This window comes from Alosa pseudoharengus, unplaced genomic scaffold (assembly GCF_046254945.1).
Source record: "Alosa pseudoharengus isolate Yale_2024_CS ecotype anadromous, Long Island Sound unplaced genomic scaffold, YU_APseudo_1.1 YU_APseudo_1.1_scf_10, whole genome shotgun sequence".
Lineage (NCBI taxonomy): Eukaryota > Metazoa > Chordata > Actinopteri > Clupeiformes > Clupeidae > Alosa > Alosa pseudoharengus.
The window spans coordinates 2805528-2829888 of record NW_027468565.1 but is presented as its reverse complement, the minus strand read 5'-3'; the positions used below and the strand labels follow the sequence as shown (position 1 = coordinate 2829888).

At 40.4% G+C, this 24361-nt stretch overlaps 1 protein-coding gene and 1 long non-coding RNA gene across 3 annotated transcripts; one reads left to right on the top strand and one right to left on the bottom strand.

Annotated features, from left to right (window-relative positions):
- Window positions 1–13315: 13315 nt before the first annotated feature.
- Window positions 13316–14886, bottom strand: LOC143109550 (uncharacterized). The gene is made up of 4 exons (XM_076272320.1): window positions 14477–14886; window positions 14232–14373; window positions 14075–14126; window positions 13316–13762 (listed from the first exon to the last, which is right to left on the bottom strand). The coding sequence occupies exons 1-4, from the start codon at window positions 14622–14624 to the stop codon at window positions 13316–13318; spliced, it is 789 nt and encodes a 262-aa protein (XP_076128435.1). The 5' UTR covers window positions 14625–14886.
- Window positions 14887–22391: 7505 nt separating this feature from the next.
- Window positions 22392–23916, top strand: LOC143139057 (uncharacterized). 2 transcript variants are annotated; one of them, XR_012990328.1, is made up of 5 exons: window positions 22392–22501; window positions 22688–22771; window positions 22929–23012; window positions 23193–23276; window positions 23450–23916. It is a non-coding gene; the product is annotated as an uncharacterized LOC143139057 (long non-coding RNA). The 2 variants fall into 2 exon arrangements; XR_012990327.1 differs by having other exon boundaries at window positions 22392–22596.
- The last annotated feature ends 445 nt before the right edge of the window (window positions 23917–24361 follow it).

The window sequence follows — 24361 nt, the reverse complement described above, 5'->3', positions numbered from 1 at the left end:
TGGGGGGACCAACTGAAAAATCGTTCTATTTGACTCAGTGCCCTCTCATTGAAAACGACGGAGTCTGTTCGTCCATTTCTTTTACTGTCTATGGGTATAACGCAGTCCTGGTTGCGATATTTTTTTTCCCAGGATGGTAGGGGAAGAGTCCCGCCCTACCTGCCCTGTGATTGGCCGGCTACTACCTTGTCCGTTTCTATGGAGATGGGTAGTAATCAAATCATCATTCTGGTCGTGGACGTTGAACAATTTTAACGCAACTGATAGTTGAAGTTGTCAACCAAAGACTGTGAAATAGGTTGTTTGTATTAGCACTAGGGGGGGGTAAGGGTAAACTTATTTTAAATTCCCTACTGATAGGTGTTCTATATATATCTATGGGTAGTACTGCCATGGTGCTGCTATCTAAACTTCGTGAGCCAGAATCTAACTGACAACGAGTAGCAACCTGTAGCTAACAAGGATTGCACTGATTAAGGTTAGGGTTGAAGTTGTCAACCAAAGACTGTAAAATAGCTTGTTTACAGACTATGTTGTCAACATGATGAATAAGTGTTACGGTATTTAAGGGGGTTTGGGGGGTTTCCCCCCAACTTATTTTTATAAACTGATAGGTAGCGCTAGCTACTAGCTAGTGCATCCTTGTGAGCCAGAACCAAACTGACAACTAGCAACCTGTAGTGTTAGATAGCAGGGATAGCATTAAGGTAACTAGGTTATCAGGGTAATATAAAATTGAACTGACATAATTAACAGGAGTTTAGGACTGTTTATTTGCTGCAGGCTTAAAACATGTCATTGTCAGACATTTAGGTGGGATATTTTATAATTACCCATGGCTGATACTAGCGATAGAAGCCCATCAGTTTTGTCTTTTGATTTTTTTAACGTTCTCATCAGATTTAACCAGAGGCAGCAACTGTCAATCATGCATAACCCCAGCCAATCACAGACAGAGTAGGGCGTATTCTCATGCATAACCCAGCCAATCACAGACAGAGTAGGGCGGTATTGGCCAATCACAGACAGTCTTCCCCTACCATCCTGGGAAAAAAAATATCGCGTCCTGGTTACTGGGCCACAACCACACTCAGAACACGGAAGCAACGTGGATTTTACGTGCTTACGTCTACGTGAAATACATTGTGATTGGCCCATAATTGAGGAGAAACGTACTGTATTTTCCTGCATTTGAACTGTGATCTCATCCTGGCACATGGTTTTATTAAGCACACAGAAGGGTGGAATATAGCTTATTATAGCTTAAATCACACCTGCACACTGCAAGCATTCCAAAAATATATCATTTAGGCCACCTACATGGATCTATCCTTCTACAATACCCTAAAAAGTACCCGCGTTCAAAATAATGCGTCACTCTGAACCGTGATCTCATCCTGGCACATGGTTTTATTAAGCACACAGAAGGGTGGAATATAGCTTATTATAGCTTAAATCACACCTGCACACTGCAAGCATTCCAAAAATATATCATTTAGGCCACCTACATGGATCTATCCTTCTACAATACCCTAAAAAGTACCCGCGTTCAAAATAATGCGTCACTTTGAACCGTGATCTCATCCTGGCATATGGTTTTATTAAGCACCAGGTAAGGACGCTGGGGTACAGTGCCTCTCACACCACACACACACACATACACACACACCCCGATTTTTTTGCAGACACAATGCTTTGCGTTTCAGCTAGAGGGATGAAACTTTGCACACTCCATGTGGGTCATGTGCAGAAGGTCTGACTTGAATTTCAGCCTCGTAGCTCCATGCTACCACCCAAAACTCCACCTCTGAAGTGGGAGTGGTCAACTTTTTTTATGTTTTTCCTTCACAGTTTTTTTTGTGGGTGTGTCAGAGATCCCACCTTTGGAACAGTTGTCAGGGGCCTCAAGGCTGTGCCGTGCCTCTTGGTCCCATCCCTCTAGCACCTAGCGTTACCGCGCCAGAAGAGGTAAACCTTGTACGTTTCGAACCGTTTATCTCCTTCCGGGAATAATCCACCGACTCCAAACTTAGCCTGGCTTGTTTGTGATGTCCCGTTGTTCAACATAATCTGATTTCATACTTATCGGACCAACATAAGTGAGTTTTTTTGGCTAAAAATGTAAAAATGGCTAAATGTTAAATCGCCAAAAAAGAAGGTTTTGCCAGCACAATGCTTTGCGTTACAGCTAGAGAGATGAAACTTTGCACGCTCCATGTGGGTCATGTGCTGAAGGTCTGACTTGAATTTCAGCCTCGTAGCTCCATGCTACCACCCACAACTCCACCTCTGAAGTGGGAGTGGTCAACTTTTTAAAAGTTTTTCCTTCACAGTTTTTTTTGTGGGTGTGTCATAGATCCCACCTTTGGAACAGTTGTCAGGGGCCTCAAGGCTGTGCCGTGCCTCTTGGTCCCATCCCTCTAGCACCTAGCGTTACCGCGCCAGAAGAGGTAAACCTTGTACGTTTCGAACCGTTTATCTCCTTCCGGGAATAATCCACCGACTCCAAACTGAGCCTGGCTTGTTTGTGATGTCCCGTTGTTCAACATATTCTGATTTCATACTTATCGGACCAACATAAGTGAGTTTTTTTGGCTAAAAATGTAAAAATGGCTAAACGTTAGCAATTCCACTGCTTTGTTATTTTGCATAGCAACCACCATATGTACCCTAGCAACACCCAAGCAACCACCTTAATTATCCTAGCAACACCCTAGCAACCATCTTAATTATCCTAGCAACCACTTGAATAATGTCAAGCTAGCAACCACCATAGCAACCAACATGCTTACCCTAACAATCACCATAGCAACAATGTTATTTTGCATAGCATCATCAGGAGCGGCAGGAGCGGCACCACCAGCAGATGGAGCAGCAGTGGCAACAGGAGCAGCAGCCGGAGTGGCACCACCAACACCAGCAGGAGCACCAGCAGCAGTAGCAGGAGCGGCACCACCAGCACAAACCATCACAGCAATTATGCTCAGTTGTTTCATGATTATGACATTTATCCATATCAACAAATCAATATCACATCTGGCCCACGCCTTAGCGCTTCAGCAGGTGATTTTCTCTGGTGGTTCAAAGCACCGGCTGGTCGATCAAAGCTGGGCTGCAACTAATGATTAATTTCATTGTTAATTTATGATCAATTGATTCATCAATTGTCACAGCTCTACATAGTGGGAGGCGTAGTGGTAGTAATCAAGAGATCAAACAGTGGCTGACAAACACTAAATAGTTGCTATAATATCATTATTGATTATGTTAAAGCAAGATATGGTAGTCATCACAATATGAAGATAGAGCTCATACAAGATTTTTTTTTTATAATAAAAAGTCAAAGTTATGACACCATCGCTCAGACCAGTACAAACACCTATACCCCTTGACAAAGAAGGTACAGAGAGAAGTACATACATAGTTCCCAAGAAGTGGTTGTGCCTTACCAAATAAAACTGACAAATTCAGTGTAATTAATCTGTAATTAATGTTATGTGTTGCCTTCTTAGTGTATAATAAAGTGTATTTTTCCCACCTGCCATCTTTTCTTTGACTTTACACAAAAATATCTATTATATGCTGTAAAAGAAATATAATAATAAGCAGCAGTAGGACCACCACCAGCAGCTGCACTACCAATAGTTAGAATTATATTGTCACAATTTGCTCATATATATTATATATATATATTTACCAGGGATAACACGGGGCAAACGGGGCAAACGGGGCAAACCAAACACCTCATAACATCTATATTGTGCTTTTATCTGATGTATGCAAGTGTTTTGATATGAAATAAACATGATTTGCATGACATCACCCTGCTGGTCAGTTTTGACCTACGCGACAGCCCTGCAAAGTACCATCCACACAGCCATTCGGCTGCATTTTCTGACAGTTTTGGATGCACACCAAGTTGGGTTGATGATGCCATCCCAAACCCTCAAAAGCTTCCTCTGCCTTTAAGTCCATGTGAAATGTTTTTGCCAAAGTTGAAACTATTGCTTTACGTTCTCATCATGTCATGCTCATCCAAATGTAGGCATATTGGTCATGGTCATATTTTGCCCAGTTGAGGAAAAATGAAAATATTCAGAGGGTGAAATAAAATAGCATATGTTGTTCATCCGGATGCAAGGAAGCATCTCCAAGAATTTGTAATGCCCCAGGTACCCCGGTTACCTCTGTAGCGCCCCTCAAAGGTGTAAAAATCTTTTTTGAGTTTGAGTCAGAATTGTGGAACCACTGGTCAGATTTGTCTGAAATTTGGTATGCTTATTACTTAAGATATGTGTTATAAATAATGTTTCTGTCATTTGTGTACCTCATGTGCAAAAATGGGAAAATTACATTTATTTTAAAATATTACAAATGTTGCAAGCTTTTGACTTTATAGTCAAGCAGGTGATACATCTTAATAATTCAAGCATGTTTCTCATGTTATGTATAAAAATATTTTTGTAATTTTGAAATTATAGCTATTTCTGTAATTAGACTACATGCCCCATGACGTGTAGCGTTCATTTCAACGCTGCTTTATAACAATAGCGCCGAATTTGTAGTTCATTAAAACGGTTTTGTAGTAAAACATAAACAAAATATTGTTAGGATGCAAAACACTGGCACAGACGACTTTTGCTGGGTATAATATGTATAGAAATAGTTCAAGCAAGTTGGTACATGACTCACGACATTGGCATTCAATGAAAATAAGTATAATTCCACAAAATATCGAAAAACGTGTACTTCTGACCCTTGTTGCTAGGCAACGCCCCGTAGGCCTACCTGCTTGGCTGAAGAATAAGGAGGCTCGTTATCCTAATCTTTGCTGATCAAAGCAACATAGAATAGTAACAAATGAAGATGTTGGTCAGACTGTAATTATGACAATAGCAATAGGCTAATAAACAAATGCCCATTCAATCAATGATATAATAACAAGTTATAGTGCTTTACTGCTTAATGGACTAAGTGCACACACACATCTTCACTGTTATCATTCACATACATCATACATACAGTACTCTGCTTGCAATAGTAAGTCCCTTCACCATACTTGCAGTACACCCCCCCCCCCTCTCCCCTACATACACAGCACATTATTTAATCAGGAAGCTTCTCCAACACACATCCCCAACATACTTACAGCACACTACCCCCCCCCCCCCAAACACACAGCACATTGTCTCATGAGGAAGCTTCTCCAACACACATATTGCACACTGCCCTCTCCCCACATACACAGCACACTATCCCATCTCCCCTGTCATCCTCCCAACACACACACCAAGACCCTTGGCAGTTGGGTTAGCCCCTTGAGCCGTGGATCTGCCCAAGGTTTCTTCCTTGGTAAGGGAGTTTTTCCTTGCCCCTGTTGCTCTTGGGTGCTCCTTGTTGGTGCCCCCCCCCCAATCCCAATCCTCCCCCACCTTTCTTATGCATCCCTTGCATCACCCCCCCCCCCCCATAAACGCACAAATAGGCTGACACCAGACATAATTTCACTGCATTTCTTACTTCCAGTAACTATATGCATGTGACAATAACAGGGTACCCCCAGAATTGTCAGACCTAAATTTAAGACTTTTTAAGACCTTTTTAATACCACTTCAGATGAAATTTAATACCTACATCGCCCCCATTCGGATAGAATAAATAATATTAAAGGTAAGATTAAACCTCAAATAATTACTATTTACAAGTGTTTGAACATGCCAACATGAACATGACAGCAGTGTAGTGGCAACGCAAAGCTTTGTCGTGGTAGTAACGTGACTGAATGTCCCGCTTCATGGACAAATTTACACGGAATAGAACCTAGTTGATTTCAGGGATTAAAGTGAAAAAAAAAAATCGTTTGACTGAACTTTTTTCAGGCCATAAGTCATACGTTGTTTATATCTACCTATAGAGATAGCACCCCTTTTGCGGTCGCGACCTATTGGTTTTTAATGTACAAAAAGATGCAAACAGCAAAGTAAAGCAACAAATAAACACCAAAACGAGGCTACAGGGTACTAAGTTACTATGTAATTAATGCCACCTACAGGTGAATGCATAGAACATAACAATCCTATGGTTTGTGTACCCTGTAGCCTCGTTTTAGCCGCCATGTGAATAAGGCGAATTGAGAGTGTTCTTGATTGAGATTGAGTTTTCCTGTTGAACAAAACAATATTTCAATACCATCCCTGATTAGCCATTGCTGTTCTTTTCTACTGCAGCAATATTGTAGCAAGGCTTTAACTTACACTTATTTAATTACTTCAGTGTTTAAAGGGGATATTTTTTTCTTGTTAATATGCAATTCAACACTAAGTAAAATCTATAAAATCAAGTTTGCAAGACTTGACATTTCCTCATCAAAGTAATGAATCAGAACAGTCTAGATATTGTTCATATTTCCATTTGTTGCCTCATCTGCATTTTATGAAAACATGGTAATTTTGAGTTTTACAGACAACTCAAGTTTTCCAATGAGCAGCAATACTGCGCTCATGCAGGAGGTCTGCGCATCTGATAATGACAATTGTGTTGCGCTATGAAAGAACATGCGTAGCCTACTTTCTGAGCGCAAACACGGTCAGCCATAGATAAACGTAGCCTACCTCTATCGTGGTGGCTAGTTAGGAAGATGTGCAAGAACGTTAACCTTATGGCGGTCTTCTGATTGTTGGCGTGCTAAAACATTTTCCTATTGCATCCATGAACAAGTTTCTTGCAGCAAACCGCGCAAAAGCAAACCCCTGGCACTTTATTTTTTTTACACCATGGCTTGTTAGTTCTCCCCCGTTTCCAACAGCCGCCCATCTCCATTTATTTTTTAACTTTTGACACCTTTCCCTTTTTTATTGTTGTTTATGTAAAGCACATTGATGTTTATGTAAAGCACATTGAATGACCTCTGTGTATGAAATGCGCTATATAAATAAACTTGACTTGACTTTAGCAACGCATCCATGACAGCTAGTGGCCTTGCCAAATAGACGCACACAAATCATGACGCTAATATGCGAGGTTCTGGTAGGCCTACTGGTTATGGTTTTGTGCTATACATTAATAATAGCAAAGTTTTAAGTTGACTATTTTAATTGCATGGTTAATTTTTGTCAACATACGCTCACAACCTACTGTCGTTAAAATGAGGCCTAAGCAAAATAGGCTACAAGGCTGTCTGTGCGTCACAAACACGACTGACCCCCTTACTCAACAGTTCGCGATATTATTATTTTATGTTAACATGCTCAGTCAAAACCTTCCGTCGCAAAAACAGACGGGATAGGCATAGGCTACGGTTTATATTGCGTCGCTTTACACATACTGTTAGTTGCATTCAGGGGCGTCGTTAGCTATTTAAAACATTCGGGGCTAGAAAATCGGGCTGATGAACATGCAATTTTAACCTACTTTGAGAATGAAAAGGAAGGCCAATTGTAATGACTCACGTCACGGCATTCTGAATATTTTGATGTTTAAAGACCGTGTAAGGAGAACGTCTCTTCTGCCAAAGTGCACCACATACAACACCCAAAATATGACATTAAAATAGCCTGTAGAATAAACATCGTCATGCACCTCTGTCAAGTGCACAGGTGTGAGCGTTCGTCTCGGGATAAACAATTGGACGTCATCCCCTTCAATTAATGGGCTATGGGTGCCTTGAAAGCAATGCATTTTGGTTGTGTAGGCTATCACGAACTTTTGCCCAAAGAAAAAGTTCCATTCTGTCAAAATCAAGCCCAACATGCATTGCTTGGAAGCCCCCTCAAACGAGGTCAGGTTTACCATATTTACTGCGCATGTGATTCAATAGTAAATCACGATATATTGAAACTGAGCTGATCGAAATGTGCTACTGGGTTGCGGGAGATGATGACACACTGTGAGTTTCCACTTCTTGTCCCTGCTCTGCCCTTTTTTTCTCTAAAGAAACTTCTAATATCCATTTGTCTTTCTGTAGGGGAGAGTGGGGTAAAGTGAGACATTTTTTACATTTGCTCCCCTCCAAGTGAGCTAAAATGATATATCAGTTAAATTTACACATTTCCCATTAATTCAGGATGTTTCCTTGTTATTGTAATTATCAGAATGTATTCAGGATGAAGGGCAGTGAAAATATGATGTTTTTAAAAAAAGTGGTCTTGTGTCTCACTTTACCCCAGCTTAGGGGTAAAGTGAGGCAGACCAGAGAAGTCAACGGGGTAAAGTGAACCAACTAGGGGTAAACTGATCCACTTACTTTTTCCACTCTGAAACTACCATAACAACATATGTTGTAGAGCCCGACCGATTTATCGGCGGGCCGATATTATCGGCCGATATTAGGTATTTTCCAAACTATCGGTATCGGCATTTATAATGGTCGATAAATGAATATTTTAAAAATAAAATAAAAACGGACGAAACACCCTTCAACCATGTCATGAGTGTTGGCGTTGTATAGTTTGTCCACCAGAGGGCACTCTACACCGTCCCTGCTGGCAACACTCGTGTATAACGCGCCACACATCCTGCAACCTGATGATCCAGCCAGAGTAGGGAGAGAACCAGTTATCCGCGAGTGAGATCATGAAGTGTGTTCATGGTGATTTGGTCACGAGACTTTGCTTGAATAACAATTAAAAGAACATCCCCATCAGTTCTCTTAACTCAAATAAGCATGACAAAATTCATGAAAACAATGTCCAGTTTTGCTGCTGTTAAATAAGTCGAGAGTGAAGCGGAATAAACTAGTAATTACGTTACGTTGTTACAGTGTAGTTGACTGTCCTTTTAACTTTTGACAATGTGACTGAAGATGTATTTCTTTAATAGCGTGACAGTTATAGCAGTGAGACGTATCATCTCTCCCTGACCTGCTATTTTGAAAGCGTATGTTTTACAATTTGCAGTATGACGTTATCCATTGCTAAATTATGGCTCATCATAGACTAGCTAACCACAAAGCTAGCTAATGCCATGAATATCAGTGGAAGACCGCTAACGTTAACATTAATGAGCTTGGAAACCACAACGAACTTATTCTGCCTAAATAAAGTAATGATTACTGTATTTATAACTAGTATATCTGTAGTTACAGTCCCTGTATTGTAAAATGTAAGTTAGACGTGCGAGGAGTGAACATTTAGACCAGGGCTCTCAAGTTTTGAAGTTTACAAGGAGTGAGACTTTGTTTCTCAGGGGGGAGGGGGCGTGGCATTGGCACAGTGCCACGCCCCCTCCCCCCTGATCGAAGTACATGAAAGTATGTCTGCTTGAACTACTCTGGCGCCACGTCCCCTCCCCCCGATCAACAGACCCACCCTCCCCATGTCCCATAGACCCAGCTTCATGAGAGAGCACAAATTCCATTATTTCAAACACACTGTTTTATTTATTCTAGAACCCTATAGTAAATAATAATAACATAAATTATAATAATAATTTCACCCAAATGGGCCCTTTGAACAGCAGTGGCTCATTCTGTTCTATAAACAAACAGAAAACAACCAAATGAGAAAAAGCACATTTAGCCCCAAAATGGTCTCTTGAACAGTGGTGGTTCTGTCCGTGTGTGTGTGTGTGTGTGTGTTTATGAGTGATGTTGTGTGTTGTAAGTGTTTGTGGCAGATTTTGATGCCTTGATGACTGATACTGGGGGCTCCCATTTAAAGCACTGTGGTTCAATGTCAGCCATTTTCACAGTCATGAGGCCATCCTTAAAAATATTCTCGTTTGCAGTAACAGCCAAAAAAATTAAAAAAATGGGTCGGTAGGTAGGTCAATATTTTTTTTTCAAGATTCAAAGTAAAAAAAAAGTACAATTTTGGTCATGGTGATTACGTAGGTATGAATTTAAACAAATGTGCATATTGTGACGTAACTGACTGGGTCCTCAACCCGTGCCTTCAGGCGCATCACTGCAAACCTCAATCTGATGCAGGTTATGTAGACCAGCCTTTCTCAAACTTCTTTGACCTGAGGCCCAGTCATGGCAGACTTTGGGGTCATAGGGCTCATCTACACGTACCCAACCCCACTCCCTCCATATCAAATTGTAATTATCATTATCACAATCATTATTATGCCTATATTGTTATACATGCACTTTCACTTAAATGTTTTGTGACATGCACATCAGAGGACTGCTTTACTAATGTAAAATATAATTAGTTTCATTGCTTTTGCATGGTTGCATGATGCTTGCATAAGAAAAGAAATACTTCTCAAAACAGCAAGAATTATATGGGTGCTATTGTTTTGGGATGTTTCCCTCATGCAAGCATCATACATTGGTAGGAAATGGAGAAAAAAATACATGTTTTTTAATGAAGTTTAATTTGAATGCCTGAATGTAAGGATTCAGGAAACACAATACCAGCTTTTTTGGCGAGCAGATAGGCGTAAATCACTGATCTGTTGATCTTTAACAGATAGAAAGAAGGCTAGCTTTTGGCCACGTTATATTCAAATTTGACTATACAATACTCAGTGCTATACAGTGTATTATACATGTCTCTGCTCTTTAAACAATTAAATAGCATTCAACAGGTTGAAGCGGAGCTTTGATACCAACGTTATCGGTTAGTTTCAGTTTCTCTCGCGCAGACGCCTGCATTGAATGAACGCTCATAGCCTACCACCACTTTATTGTATGGCTCCATGTTTAATGACATCGATAGCAGAAACGTTTGTTTTCTTTTTTTGTCGGTCCGCGGTATCTTGATCAGACGAAGCACCGGGCCTAATTTCACTCCACGACTCCGCGGACCAGCAGTCTCCACGTTGCGGACCCACATCAAAACAAAACTATTTCCTGATTGGTTGAAAAATCCTATTTTCTGATTGGCCGATAGGTTAGTAACTGAACAGCAGCTCTCTGAACTGAATGAGCGCACAGACAGCAACGTTGTGTGACATGTTTGTAAAATATAGCCCTTAGAAATTTCTGTGCGGGCAAGTTAATTATTTTTCGGAGTGAGAAATGCCATGTGTGGCGTGTGAGCGTGTGAAGTCATTGAAATGCGTGTGTCTCACGCTCAATGCGTGAGACTTGAGAGGTCTGATTTAGACATAGAGAAAAAGTATCAAACGTAGCTTGTGCAAAACGTAGCTTGTGCATAAAAGTTAGCTTTTCTTTTACACGTGTGTGAAATCCAATGACGCCAAGTGTGCGTTTCAGACTGTCGTTCAGCAGCAGCATTAACGAGTTACATAATGGATTTAGATCACTAAATAGTAGGTTTTAGAAGGCAGGCAGCAACTGATGATTGAAAATGGTTTGATGTAGCTCGATGGAAATAATTTTAAAAGTGCAGGTAAAGGGATAAGCAAGCTGACATTGTAGGCCTAATTATAAGGTAGCTTATAAGGCAATAGGGACTAATTATTACACACGCACACTCAAACATTTAGGAGTGACCTTTATCTTGTTTAATAATAATACAAATGATGATGATAGTAATGTCGTCATTATTTTTGTAATTATTAAGTCTTAGTTCAAAGTTATATTTATGAAGCTTACCAAGTCTTTTAATACTGGTAACTTTGATTTGGTTGTTGTTGTTATTGTGTTTTTGTTCAAAAGACTAAGTTTCATATCTTAAGTTTCTATTTTTATACATTTTATTTATCAGAACTTTAATATATGTTCCTCTGTTCCACTGTGACAATATTATTTAAAAATAAACAAGTTTGTTTTTAAAATGCATTATCATATTATTTTAGTCAATACTCATAAATAACTACAAATAACTAATGTTAGGGAAATCTGTTTTGTTGCGCGTTTCTGAAAAAAAAATATATATATCGTCCGATATATCGGAATATCGGATTTTTAAATCAAAAAATATTTGTATCGGTATCGGCCTTCAAAATCCTTTATCGGTCGGGCTCTAATATGTTGTAACAGGTTAGAATCCTGACAGCTAGCCTGACAACCTCACATCCCAGAACAAATGCCAGACTAGTAAAATAATCATTGGAATTGGTCTATTAAGCACATTTTTTCCTACAACACTTGAAAGTAATTCTAAACAAAATCAAATACAACATAATGTAATTCAAAATATTTTATTAACATTCAAATGAGAGGTATGAATCAACTTGCTGCAACTCAACTCCTACACTACAAAATATCCCTTTTTTATATGTATATAAAAGTCTTAATATAAAAATGCCAGGAGCCTATGTACAATTGAACACACAGACACTTAGACTTAGCAAATAGAACACAGTCTCAGGGTCAGAACACAGGACCTTTAGAGCCAGCTAGAACAGCCTGGGACTCAACAGGACTAGATCCACAATCAGAGCATCAGTCATTCTCTACAAATACAGTAGGCCTCTACAACTACTCCACATTCCAGCCCTGAAGATTGCAGGGAAAGATGAAGAGTTGTTCTCTACGTGTGGTCCCTCCACGCCTCTTAGGTTGAGGCAGCTTCTTCACCACATCTGCTTTGGGAACATGTGCCACATCTTTTTCTTTAATAGCAAATGTGGGTCTCTCCCACACTTTTGTGTTTCCCTGAATTTTTCTAAGGAATTGGGTAAGAATTTCATCTTCAACTTTTTCAACCATGCCAATATACCGGACGCTCCTGTGTTTGGCTGTAAAGTTAATCATGACAAAGTCACCCACAGACAGATCTTTGTTTCCTGGATCTTGTTTCTCTCATCCTCAGAGCTCTCTTCGTCATTATCAAGTGGGACAGGGACATCACTCTCCTCAGAGCTGCTAACTACGATTTTCCTTTTTGTTGCTTTCTTTTTCGGTTTTCCCTTTTCTTTGCTATTTTGCTTTTTCCCCGCAAGTTTCTTTTGTCTTTTGTCTTCAATTGCCTGCTTCTCGGGAGTATCAGTTATGATGGCTGTCTTCACACGCTTTCGTTTGTTTTGTGTTCTGGGGGGACATTTGGGAAGTGGTAGTATTTCACGAGGAGACACATATCCAAGTCGGCTGGGAACACGTGGCACATCTGAGTCAACTGGCGAGGCACATCCATGTGGACCATGCGCAGTGGATGGATAAGCATCAGCGGGTGAATTATCTGCAGCGGGTGGTTCGTCTGCAGGTGGATCATCTGCAGGGGGTGGACCATCCAGATCATCTGCAGTGGCAGGCTGCAGCTCAAGGTTTGGCCGGTCTGACACCATGGATGGTGCAAACGCTTCATCAGGGAAAATGTCTTGGTTATATGGGAAAATCCCAGTGGACCTAAATCCAGAAGTGATGTTACGCGGTGTCACTGCTGACATGAAAGCCTCATTCACAAGTCCTGCAGTCTGGTAGATGGAGACTGTTTTGCCGGGGTTAGACCTCATCCACCCATCAAGAGCACGGCTGTATTGGGTCTTGAACACGGTGATACACGGTCACATCAAGAGGCTGCATGCGATGGGATGTGTGGGGTGGGAGGGTGAGCAGAACAATTCCGTTGCTCTTGGACATTTCTATTGCCTTGAGTGAGATGTGAGCTTTTAGATTATCCAGGATTAGCAGCATGGGACGATCAGGGGTGCAGTTAGTGTGTTGTATCAGGTGATCAAGGAACTCAGGCCAGATGTCTTCATTCATCCATCCCGTTCTGGTGGCGGTACCTTTGGCTCCTGGAGGTGCTCCTGTCATGAAGCAATCCTTAAACTTGACTCTGGGGAAGACAAACATGGGAGGTATGGCATTCCCAGCAGCATTCACTGCACACACCACAGTCACCAGTTCTCCTCTTTCAGCCGATGTGACAGAACCAACTTGCTTTTTTCCTGTCTCTGTCACAACCTGATCAAATAGAAAGTTTAGAATCAATGGCATGTGCAACCAGTATTCTACTACTGGTCTAAAGGTACAATGCATTTCTTTTCATGTCCAGTTCACAGATTCACAGCATTATACATGTACCAGCACTTTACTGTCCACTGCACTTTTATATGCACCAGCACTTTACTGTCCACTGCACTTTAATATGCACCAGCACTTTATTGTGCACTGCACTTTAATGTGTACTAGAACCATACTCTTAACCTAATCTGTACCAGCATTTTTAATATGTGCTAGCTCTTTAATATGCCCTCTAGTGTATGTGTAGTTTACCTGCTGTGGCTTTTGTACTGTAAAGACACCTGTTTGTGGAGGGAAGGCATGCCTGTTAAAGATGAGAGGCAAAGTAAGAACCTTATCAGAATCAAAGCCAAATCTTACAGGTAATGCCTCCGTAAAGCATTTGCGACTAAATAATTAATTCTGTCACCTGTCCATCACTACAGCCAGATTGTCAAAGAACTCCCTGACTGTAGTTTTATTGAAGGCTGTAGCCCTTCCCAGGGATGTTGCCTCTGGAGTTCGGATAGAGAGATGGCGACGTGCTAGGAAGCTGCGAAACCAATCTTCACCTAGAGTAGACAATTCATTATTATAAGATTTAGCTGTGTGCCAAGATCAGTTGGCCTTAATTAACCTACAGAATCATGTGATCTCTTGCACACCCTAGCCTACCTGCACATTGTGTCTTTGTCCAATTGTCAGGGACAGGGATATTGTTTCTTTCTGCATATTCAAAGGCCAGTTGACGGGACTTAACTGGAGGAAGGCCATGGAACTGTTCAGCTAGTTGTTTCAAGTGTTTGGCAAGCTCCTCCTCCATCTCATCTGTAATAATTCTCTTTGCCTTAGCTACTGCACCCCAGGCTACTGTTTTTACTTCCCCTTTCTCTTTTTTCTTTATGAATCTTAAAAGGCTTGACTTATATATTTCTGTCCCTTGCAGCTGCTCTGATAGACTTCTTTCCTTCCTTGACCTCAGCGGCTGCACTCTCCATCTCCTCGAGGGGTGTTTTGCCCCAGGTTGTCTTCCTGGTGTATTGCCTTGGCATGATGGCTTTTCTACAATGTTTATGACATTTAAAATAAAAATGTAACATTACATATTAATTAATATGTAATCAATATTAAATTACATATGCAATGTAATATTACATTAAAATATGTTTAAAAATAAACTTAACTTGTGCCTCATGGTGGGGTAAAGTGAGACACTGTATCACTTTACCCCACAGCATTTGTCTCAATTTACCCCACCTATTTTTGAAAAAATGACCTTTCTTAGCAATTCAGGCTAACCTTCAGCTAGCATCATCACATGGTTTTATATGTTGGTAGTTCATCAACAGGTATGATATAAGTTTTTCTACCTGAATCAATTTGCTTTGGCACAACAGTTGATTAAGTTGACAGCAAGAAAATTTACTTTTACATGCAAAAAAAACATTTTGTTGGAAAAAGCATGCTTACCTCAGCTAAATGAGCTTCTCTCCTTTATGGCCAAGGGGAAATGGGAGGAGCTTGGAAACAAAATGGTCACATGGGCACAAATGTGTTCTGTTGCCTAGATACAGGGGTTGTCTCACATTACCCAGTGTCTCACTTTACCTCACTCTCCCCTACACTTATTTCGCTAAGGCTAGTTAGTAGCACGAAACAGCAACGCGTAATAGCGTAGAGGAGAATTGAAATTGCAACATTTTGCAACAAATTATTCTAAACCTGCCCAGATCACGTCAGATTTTCTTGCGATGCTGCACACAATGGACACAAAACACAAAAGTCTTCTACGGGGCTATTTATTTCATTCACGATTAGAGTTTTTGTTGTTGTTGTTGTTGACGGCCCATAGATCCGGGGCTATCCCCAGAGGATCCGGGGCTATAGCCCCGAATGCCCAGGTCTAACGACGCTGGTTGCATTGATCAAAAACTGTAACAATAATAGTAGGCTCCATCGGGTGGCAGCAGGCTATCTGTTCAAGTCATAGGTGACACCCAAGATGAATGACCTCCCCTGACAAGAGTTCGCGATAGTAAGAAATTGTCTACATTGATGCACGGAAAGAACACAGCCTCCAAATTCGCACATAGAGCTCAGCTCACAATATCATATCCAAAAAAGTTAAACGGATTGGGCAACCTCATCAGCTGTCTCGATGGTGTCACTATAATCCAACTTTGACCGTCCTCCCGACGTGTTCTTTTTTTTTTAAGCAACCGCCCCAGGCCAATGAGACAAGCGTGTAGCTACAACATAAACAAAGCGAAACTCATGGCTGACGTATCTTCTTCAGCGGTCTCTGATTGAGACACAGAAAGTTCTCAAGAACACTATTAGGTCTTTAAATATTTACCATCACACACATTCATTCATCGGAGCTAATATTTGTAGTTGCCTTAAAAAAAGGAAAAGAAAAGACGCCCCTCCTATTTTTTTTTCTCACCGGATCTGCATCGATCTCAAATATGACATTTCTAAAATCAAATTGACGGAAATCCGTCGTACGACGGAGAACTTTAATCCTTGTCTGATTTACGCTACGTGAGGATATTAGGCCTTTTTAAGGCCTTAATTTAGGAAAATGAAATTACCATGTGTTGCCATGTCAGTATAATTTTTATCAAAACTCAGGGCCAGATTGTGACCATACTAAAATAATTGTTCTTCCATTGAATGTCATCTTCGCATCAAATAACACTATTACATTAGCTTCTAGCCTACTATATTCCAACTAGAACATGCTGAAAAATTGTTCATCTTCATGGCTAGTTTGTTCAGCAGTAAGGTTTTGCCGGTCATTTATCGTGATTTCGCACCCGTTTTAAAAGCAGCCTCCCTCCCTTTCTTTCTTCACTGTACCCAAAATTAGCGGGTGCACATCTTTACCGTCTAGCTCTCCAAAGTCACCAACTTTAACATTACAGCTACACTGTCAGGCTAAAAAATACCCTGCCACTGATTGAACTCCACGAGGCCCGGCTGGCCCTCCTTCTCTTTTGCACCACCGTCCTCTGTGTCTTCAAACCTTTAATTATGAAGAAAATGATTTAACATTTAACATGAATTGAGACATGTCCCACTGTATATATTCTGAAAGCCTGACCTACTTTCCTGCAGACTTTTGCATATCATACGATCAGTTGTAGGTGTGATTTAACATACAATAGGACATGTCCCACTTTCCTGCAAACTTTGGAGGACATATATCAATACATGGCTCTATTTTGCATATTGGCGAACGAGGTACACATATGATACGTTTTGAGCTCCAATTCAAAGGCAAAGCAGTTTCAGCCATGCAAACCATATCCATAACCACTGCATACGAGAGATCCCTCTTGAACTTCTGCAGGATGTAAAGGTAAAACTGTTAGAAAATATATGCTGGTGGTGTTGCTAGGGTAGATATGGTGGTTGCTATGCAAAATAACACGGTTGCTATGGTGGTTGTTAGGGTAAGCATGTTGGTTGCTATGGTGGTTGCTAGCTTGACATTATTCAAGTGGTTGCTAGGGTAATTAAGATGGTTGCTAGGGTGTTGCTAGGGTAATTAAGGTGGTTGCTTGGGTGTTGCTAGGGTACATATGATGGTTGCTATGCAAAATAACAAAGCAGTGGAATTGCTAACATTTAGCCATTTTTACATTTTTAGCCAAAAAAACTCACTTATATTGATCCGATAAGTATGAAATCAGAATATGTTGAACAACGGGACATCACAAACAAGCCAGGCTCAGTTTGGAGTCGGTGGATTATTCCCGGAAGGAGATAAACTGTTCGAAACGTACAAGGTTTCTCTCTTCTGGCGCGGTAACGCTAGGTGCTAGAGGGATGGGACCAAGACGAACGGCACCGCCTTGAGGCCCCTGACAACTGTTCCAAAGGTGGGATCTCTGACACACCCACAAAAAAAACTGTGAAGGAAAAACATTAAAAAAGTTGACCACTCCCACTTCAGAGGTGGAGTTTTGGGTGGTAGCATGGAGCTACGAGGCTGACCTTCTGCACATGACCCACATGGAGTGTGCAAAGTTTCATCCCACTAGCTGAAACGCAAAGCATTGTGTCTGCAAAAAAATCGGGGTGTGTGTGTATGTGTGTGTGTGTGGTGTGAGAGGCACTGTACCCCAGCGTCCTTACCTGGTGCTTAATAAAACCATTTGCCAGGATGAGATCACGGTTCAGAGTGACGCATTATTTTGAACGCGGGTACTTTTTAGGGTATTGTAGAAGGATAGATCCATGTAGGTGGCCTAAATGATATATTTTTGGAATGCTTGCAGTGTGCAGGTGTGATTTAAGCTATAATAAGCTATATTCCACCCTTCTGTGTGCTTAATAAAACCATGTGCCAGGATGAGATCACGGTTCAGAGTGACGCATTATTTTGAACGCAGGTACTTTTTAGGGTATTGTAGAAGGATAGATCTATGTAAGTGGCCTAAATTATATATTTTTGGAATGCTTGCAGTGTGCAGGTGTGATTTAAGCTATAATAAGCTATATTCCACCCTTCTGTGTGCTTAAAAATGTTAAAAGATAAAAAATGCTTGTTTTTTTTATTCCATCACATTGTCTTACAACCTTTTGGCATGTGGCAGTGTCCGTTTCAGTCAGAACAAACATTATTGGTCAAGAGAACATTAACATTAACATTAACATTAACATTATTAACATAATTAACATTAAATCAATATTTGCCAGGGGTATGAATAATTTTGTTCTAACTGTATCTACTAACCCTCTTTTGTACTCTGAGACAGTTTGTGCTCCTCTTCTTCAGGGCCAGGCTCCACAGATTGTGTTTTGGCTGGATGAAGCACAATGAAGGTGTAACAGTGTGTAAATATTAAAATACTACAATACAAAAAATATATATAACCAACTGTCAACACTGCAGTTTTGGAAGAATATGTGCAGTTCAAATGCAGGAAAATACAGTACTTTATACAAGGAAAAAACTTAATTGCACTACGTAGTGCAATATTTACTGAAATGTTAGTGTACTGCATTCTACTTCAGAAAAATGGCAGTAGGCCTAGTCGTTTTTGTCTTTTGAATGCAGATATTTTTTTGTACAGGAAGACCCAAAATATTTAAACAAATAGGCTAGCAATATGACTGATGTTGCTATGGTGGTTGTTAGGGTAAGCATGTTGGTTGCTATGGTGGTTGCTAGCTTGACATTATTCAAGTGGTTGCTAGGGTAATTAAGATGGTTGCTAGGGTGTTGCTAGGGTACATATGATGGTTGCTATGCAAAATAACAAAGCAGTGGAATTGCTAACATTTAGCCATTTTTACATTTTTAGCCAAAAAAACTCACTTATATTGATCCGATAAGTATGAAATCAGAATATGTTGAACAACGGGACATCACAAACAAGCCAGGCTCAGTTTGGAGTCGGTGGATTATTCCCGGAAGGAGATAAACTGTTCGAAACGTACAAGGTTTCTCTCTTCTGGCGCGGTAACGCTAGGTGCTAGAGGGATGGGACCAAGACGAACGGCACCGCCTTGAGGCCCCTGACAACTGTTCCAAAGGTGGGATCTCTGACACACCCACAAAAAAAACTGTGAAGGAAAAACATAAAAAAAGTTGACCACTCCCACTTCAGAGGTGGAGTTTTGGGTGGTAGCATGGAGCTACGAGGCTGACCTTCTGCACATGACCCACATGGAGTGTGCAAAGTTTCATCCCACTAGCTGAAACGCAAAGCATTGTGTCTGCAAAAAAATCGGGGTGTGTGTGTATGTGTGTGTGTGTGGTGTGAGAGGCACTGTACCCCAGCGTCCTTACCTGGTGCTTAACCCTTAGAACCCTAAGCTGTTTTTAGGGCATTTTCACTACCTTTATTCATAAGGATTTATTCTGGTCATTGTAAGTGCCACACACATATATTATATATTGTTTTTTTCAGGAGAGTCTAGGCTATTCAGATCTGCCATCATTTCATGTATTAATACTAGCATTGATTTTATTTTGATTTTTAAAGAATTAAAATATAAAAAGTGTATTATAAAAATTCTTATATTTTGACATGTATCTCACCATAGCAAGCTCACAGCTCTACATGCATTTCATGTGGTTGTAGGGCAGACTGTCCTGAATCGGGCAATATAATTGCGATGTTGGAGGGATACTCTGGGGCTGAGCAATTTACAGAAATATTTGCTGTGTGATTTACGGAAATAAATGCCATTTTTTATAGTGACCTTTCTGAGCTCCATATCTGTGACACGAACTGATCTGACCTGACTTGACCCGAGGTTATGTGTTAGCCTGCGTGCCTGTGTGTATGCTGTCATAATAATTCTCAACTTTTTACTGCATTGCCATGAACAAAGTAAAGGCAAAAAAGGTGTTTATTTGTTGAACAAATTGGGATGCAATGTGAGCCTTGAATTGGATGCCATGCAGGAATTTGCTAGGATCTCAAAACCGGAATATAAACATGCTTTGCCTTAGAGAAACACATGATAGCATTGGATTATAAACATGCTTTGCCACAAGAACAGACAAAAACGTGGGGTAAGTCCAGCTATATGAAGTTATTATTTTGCTGTCACTTCGTCTGTTTTATAACCCAGAAGGATGTACTTGGTATCAAATGATAGCTCTGAGTCTCCTCTTTCATCTGACATGCGTGGCATATCTATGCGATCACGGGTCCGCGAGTAATTCAAACGAGAGTAATGAGTGTGCAGCGTTGGTTTGTGTACATGACGTTATTATTTTGCAGTCACTTCGTCTGGTTTTATAAGCCCGAAGGATCGATAAACATGGTACCAATGGATAGCCCTGTGCCTCCTCTTTCATCTGATATGCTTGCCATATCGATGCGATCACGGGTTCGCGAGTAATTCAAACTAGAGTAATGTGTGTGCAGGTGAACGCAGAGAAGTATAGACTGTAAATATGATGCAATTTGATTTAATTTCATGATTTTTTTTAATTTTCATACTTGATCGTACAGACAAGTGTGTAGTCTCGTTGGAAAGCCCCACTTCTGCTCTGTCGTGCAATAAAGGTTTCATCTCGCTGCGATGAACCGTTCCAGAGCAATATAACAGAGAAGAAGGGGTGTGTTTTTTGACGCACTTTGCGTCAATCGGGTTCTAAGGGCTAATAAAACCATTTGCCAGGATGAGATCACGGTTCAGAGTGACGCATTATTTTGAACGCGGGTACTTTTTAGGGTATTGTAGAAGGATAGATCCATGTAGGTGGCCTAAATGATATATTTTTGGAATGCTTGCAGTGTGCAGGTGTGATTTAAGCTATAATAAGCTATATTCCACCCTTCTGTGTGCTTAATAAAACCATGTGCCAGGATGAGATCACGGTTCAGAGTGACGCATTATTTTGAACGCGGGTACTTTTTAGGGTATTGTAGAAGGATAGATCTATGTAAGTGGCCTAAATTATATATTTTTGGAATGCTTGCAGTGTGCAGGTGTGATTTAAGCTATAATAAGCTATATTCCACCCTTCTGTGTGCTTAAAAATGTTAAAAGATAAAAATGCTTGTTTTTTTTATTCCATCACATTGTCTTACAACCTTTTGGCATGTGGCAGTGTCCGTTTCAGTCAGAACAAACATTATTGGTCAAGAGAACATTAACATTAACATTAACATTATTAACATAATTAACATTAAATCAATATTTGCCAGGGGTATGAATAATTTTGTTCTAACTGTATCTACTAACCCTCTTTTGTACTCTGAGACAGTTTGTGCTCCTCTTCTTCAGGGCCAGGCTCCACAGATTGTGTTTTGGCTGGATGAAGCACAATGAAGGTGTAACAGTGTGTAAATATTAAAATACTACAATACAAAAAAAATATATAACCAACTGTCAACACTGCAGTTTTGGAAGAATATGTGCAGTTCAAATGCAGGAAAATACAGTACTTTATACAAGGAAAAAACTTAATTGCACTACGTAGTGCAATATTTACTGAAATGTTAGTGTACTGCATTCTACTTCAGAAAAATGGCAGTAGGCCTAGTCGTTTTTGTCTTTTGAATGCAGATATTTTTTTGTACAGGAAGACCCAAAATATTTAAACAAATAGGCTAGCAATATGACTGATGTAATGCCAAACATGACACATAACTGTAAAAGCCAAACATAACACATAATTGTAAAAGGTTTGGAAGGCTGGAATTGTAGCACACAGGGCACTACTTTTGACAATTAAACCATAACGTGAACAATAATGTAAGCTAATTAGGATAGGCTACCACATATTGTTGTTGGGTAGCCTACTTAAACTTACTTGCAGGCTAATTTCGCTTTCAATTGGGTTGAAATTGCACAAAAATCGGCCTATCTAGGCTTTGAACTCATGAATAAATGGTATTAATCAATATGAGCATATTTTAATCGAAAAAAAACCTCGAACTATTATTTTATGTGGGGGACGACAAAGTTGACTTTCCCTACCTTTCTCCACATGTGGCGTGCGGCGTGTTTACGTTTCTGCTCAATTATGGGCCAATCACAATGTATTTCACGTAGACGTAAGCACGTAAAATCCACGTTGCTTCCGTGTTCTGAGTGTGGTTGTGGCCCAGTAACCAGGACTGCGTTATACCCATAGGTTATACCTCCGTGCTAGCTAGCATGGCAATGGCACACTATTACATTGGTCGATGTGAAGCTACGTTTTGGTGGCAGGTATAATTGAGGGTAAGTAGTGTTTGTTATTCATCTCTCTGTAATCCCTCTAGCCCTGTAGGACAAGCTGGCGGACCCCTCCCACCCTCTCAAGCAAGCAGTGAAAGGTATCACTTACTATATTAAGTCCTTTGCCATTTAGTTTAATTTGTTGCTTATGAAGATGGTTAAAAAAAAACTCTCTCTCTTTCTCTCTAGCCCTGCAGGACAAGCTGGCGTACCCCTCCCATCGTCTCCATCGGCCCAGTTCAGCACCACCTTCCAGACAGCAAGCAGTGAAAGGTATTACATACTGTGTCTGTACTTTGCCATTTTCTAACATGGCTACAAATGAAACAAAAACAAACTTGGCCATTTATTTGTATTTGGTGCTAATGAATATGGTATCTAATCTCCCTCCCCTTCTCTTCTTTCTTTCTCTCTCTCTCTCTCTCTCTAGCCCTGCAGGACAAGCTGGCGTACCCCTCCCATCGTCTCGATCGGCCCAGTTCAGCACCATCTTCCAGACAGCAAGCAGTGAAAGGTATTACATACTGTCTCTGTACTTTGCCATTTTCTATCATGGCTACAAATGAAACAAAAACAAACTTGGCCATTTATTTGTATTTGGTGCTAATGAATCTCCCTCCCCTTCTCTTCTCTTCTTTCTTTCTCTCTCTCTCTCTCTCTCTCTCTCTCTCTCTCTTTCTCTCTCTCTCTCTAGCCCTGCAGGACAAGCTGGCGTACCCCTCCCATCGTCTCCATCGGCCCAGTTCAGCACCACCTTCCAGACAGCAAGCAGGGAAAGGTATTACATACTGTCTCTGTACTTTGCCATTTTCTAACATGGCTACAAAAACAAACTTGGCCATTTATTTGTATTTGGTGCTAATGAATATGGTATCTAATCTATGGTATCTATTCTCTTCTCTTCTTTCTTTCTCTCTCTCTCTCTCTCTCTCTCTTTCTCTCTCTCTCTAGTCTTACAGGACAAGCTGTCGGACCATTCTCACACTCTCCATCAAGCACATCAAGTGACAGGCCAATCTTCCCCCCAGAAGTGTTACAACAAATTATTGGAGAAACACTGTGTCTTGATATGTCTATGCTAGGTGTTTATAACAGAGTATCAAAATCTTGCTGTACTGTCTGTCCACTAGCCACTTTTTACCACTGTCTTACTGCTTCACTGTTTGCATGCTATATTAGCACATATGCATAACCCCTCCCTCCACCCCACAGCCGGATTGTGGCCACACTTATACCTTTACTTAATACTTAATGCTTTATAATCAATACTCGTATAACGGCTGTAACCCTATTACGTCAACCCATTCTTCACTGATATAGTTTTTCTATTGTCTTTTTTATATTACCTTGTCTACTCTCTTATATGTCCATATTTATTTTATGCTGGTCTCTAGACTTTATTCTTGCACTGTTGGACTTACTAATTTGCACCATCACCATGACACTCACTCTCACAGAGCACCTTACCTTACTATGCACAGAGAATCACAGGCTCAGTCCCTGCCTCAGTCATTGCAAGCGCCTCATGCTTAATCACCCCTAAGCACACTATGGATACTGTTTTAGACTTGTTTTAGATTTAGTGTTATTCAGTATAATTTGTATTTTAGTATACCCTTTATCTTCTACTGTCCTTATTGCTTAGTTGTGTTTTTTATATTATATACTTTTATTACTTTTTTTGTTGTTAGTGCATGTTGTGTGTGATGTCTGTATGCTACTGAGACCTTGCATCAATAAAGTATCTATCTATCTATCTAAATCTTTCAAAACACTTGCAAAGCCCTTCCACCCCTCCATTAATGATGCTTTGGCAGAACAGGTTTTTGGGGTTTCACAGCCTATTTGGCAAATCAGTTATAT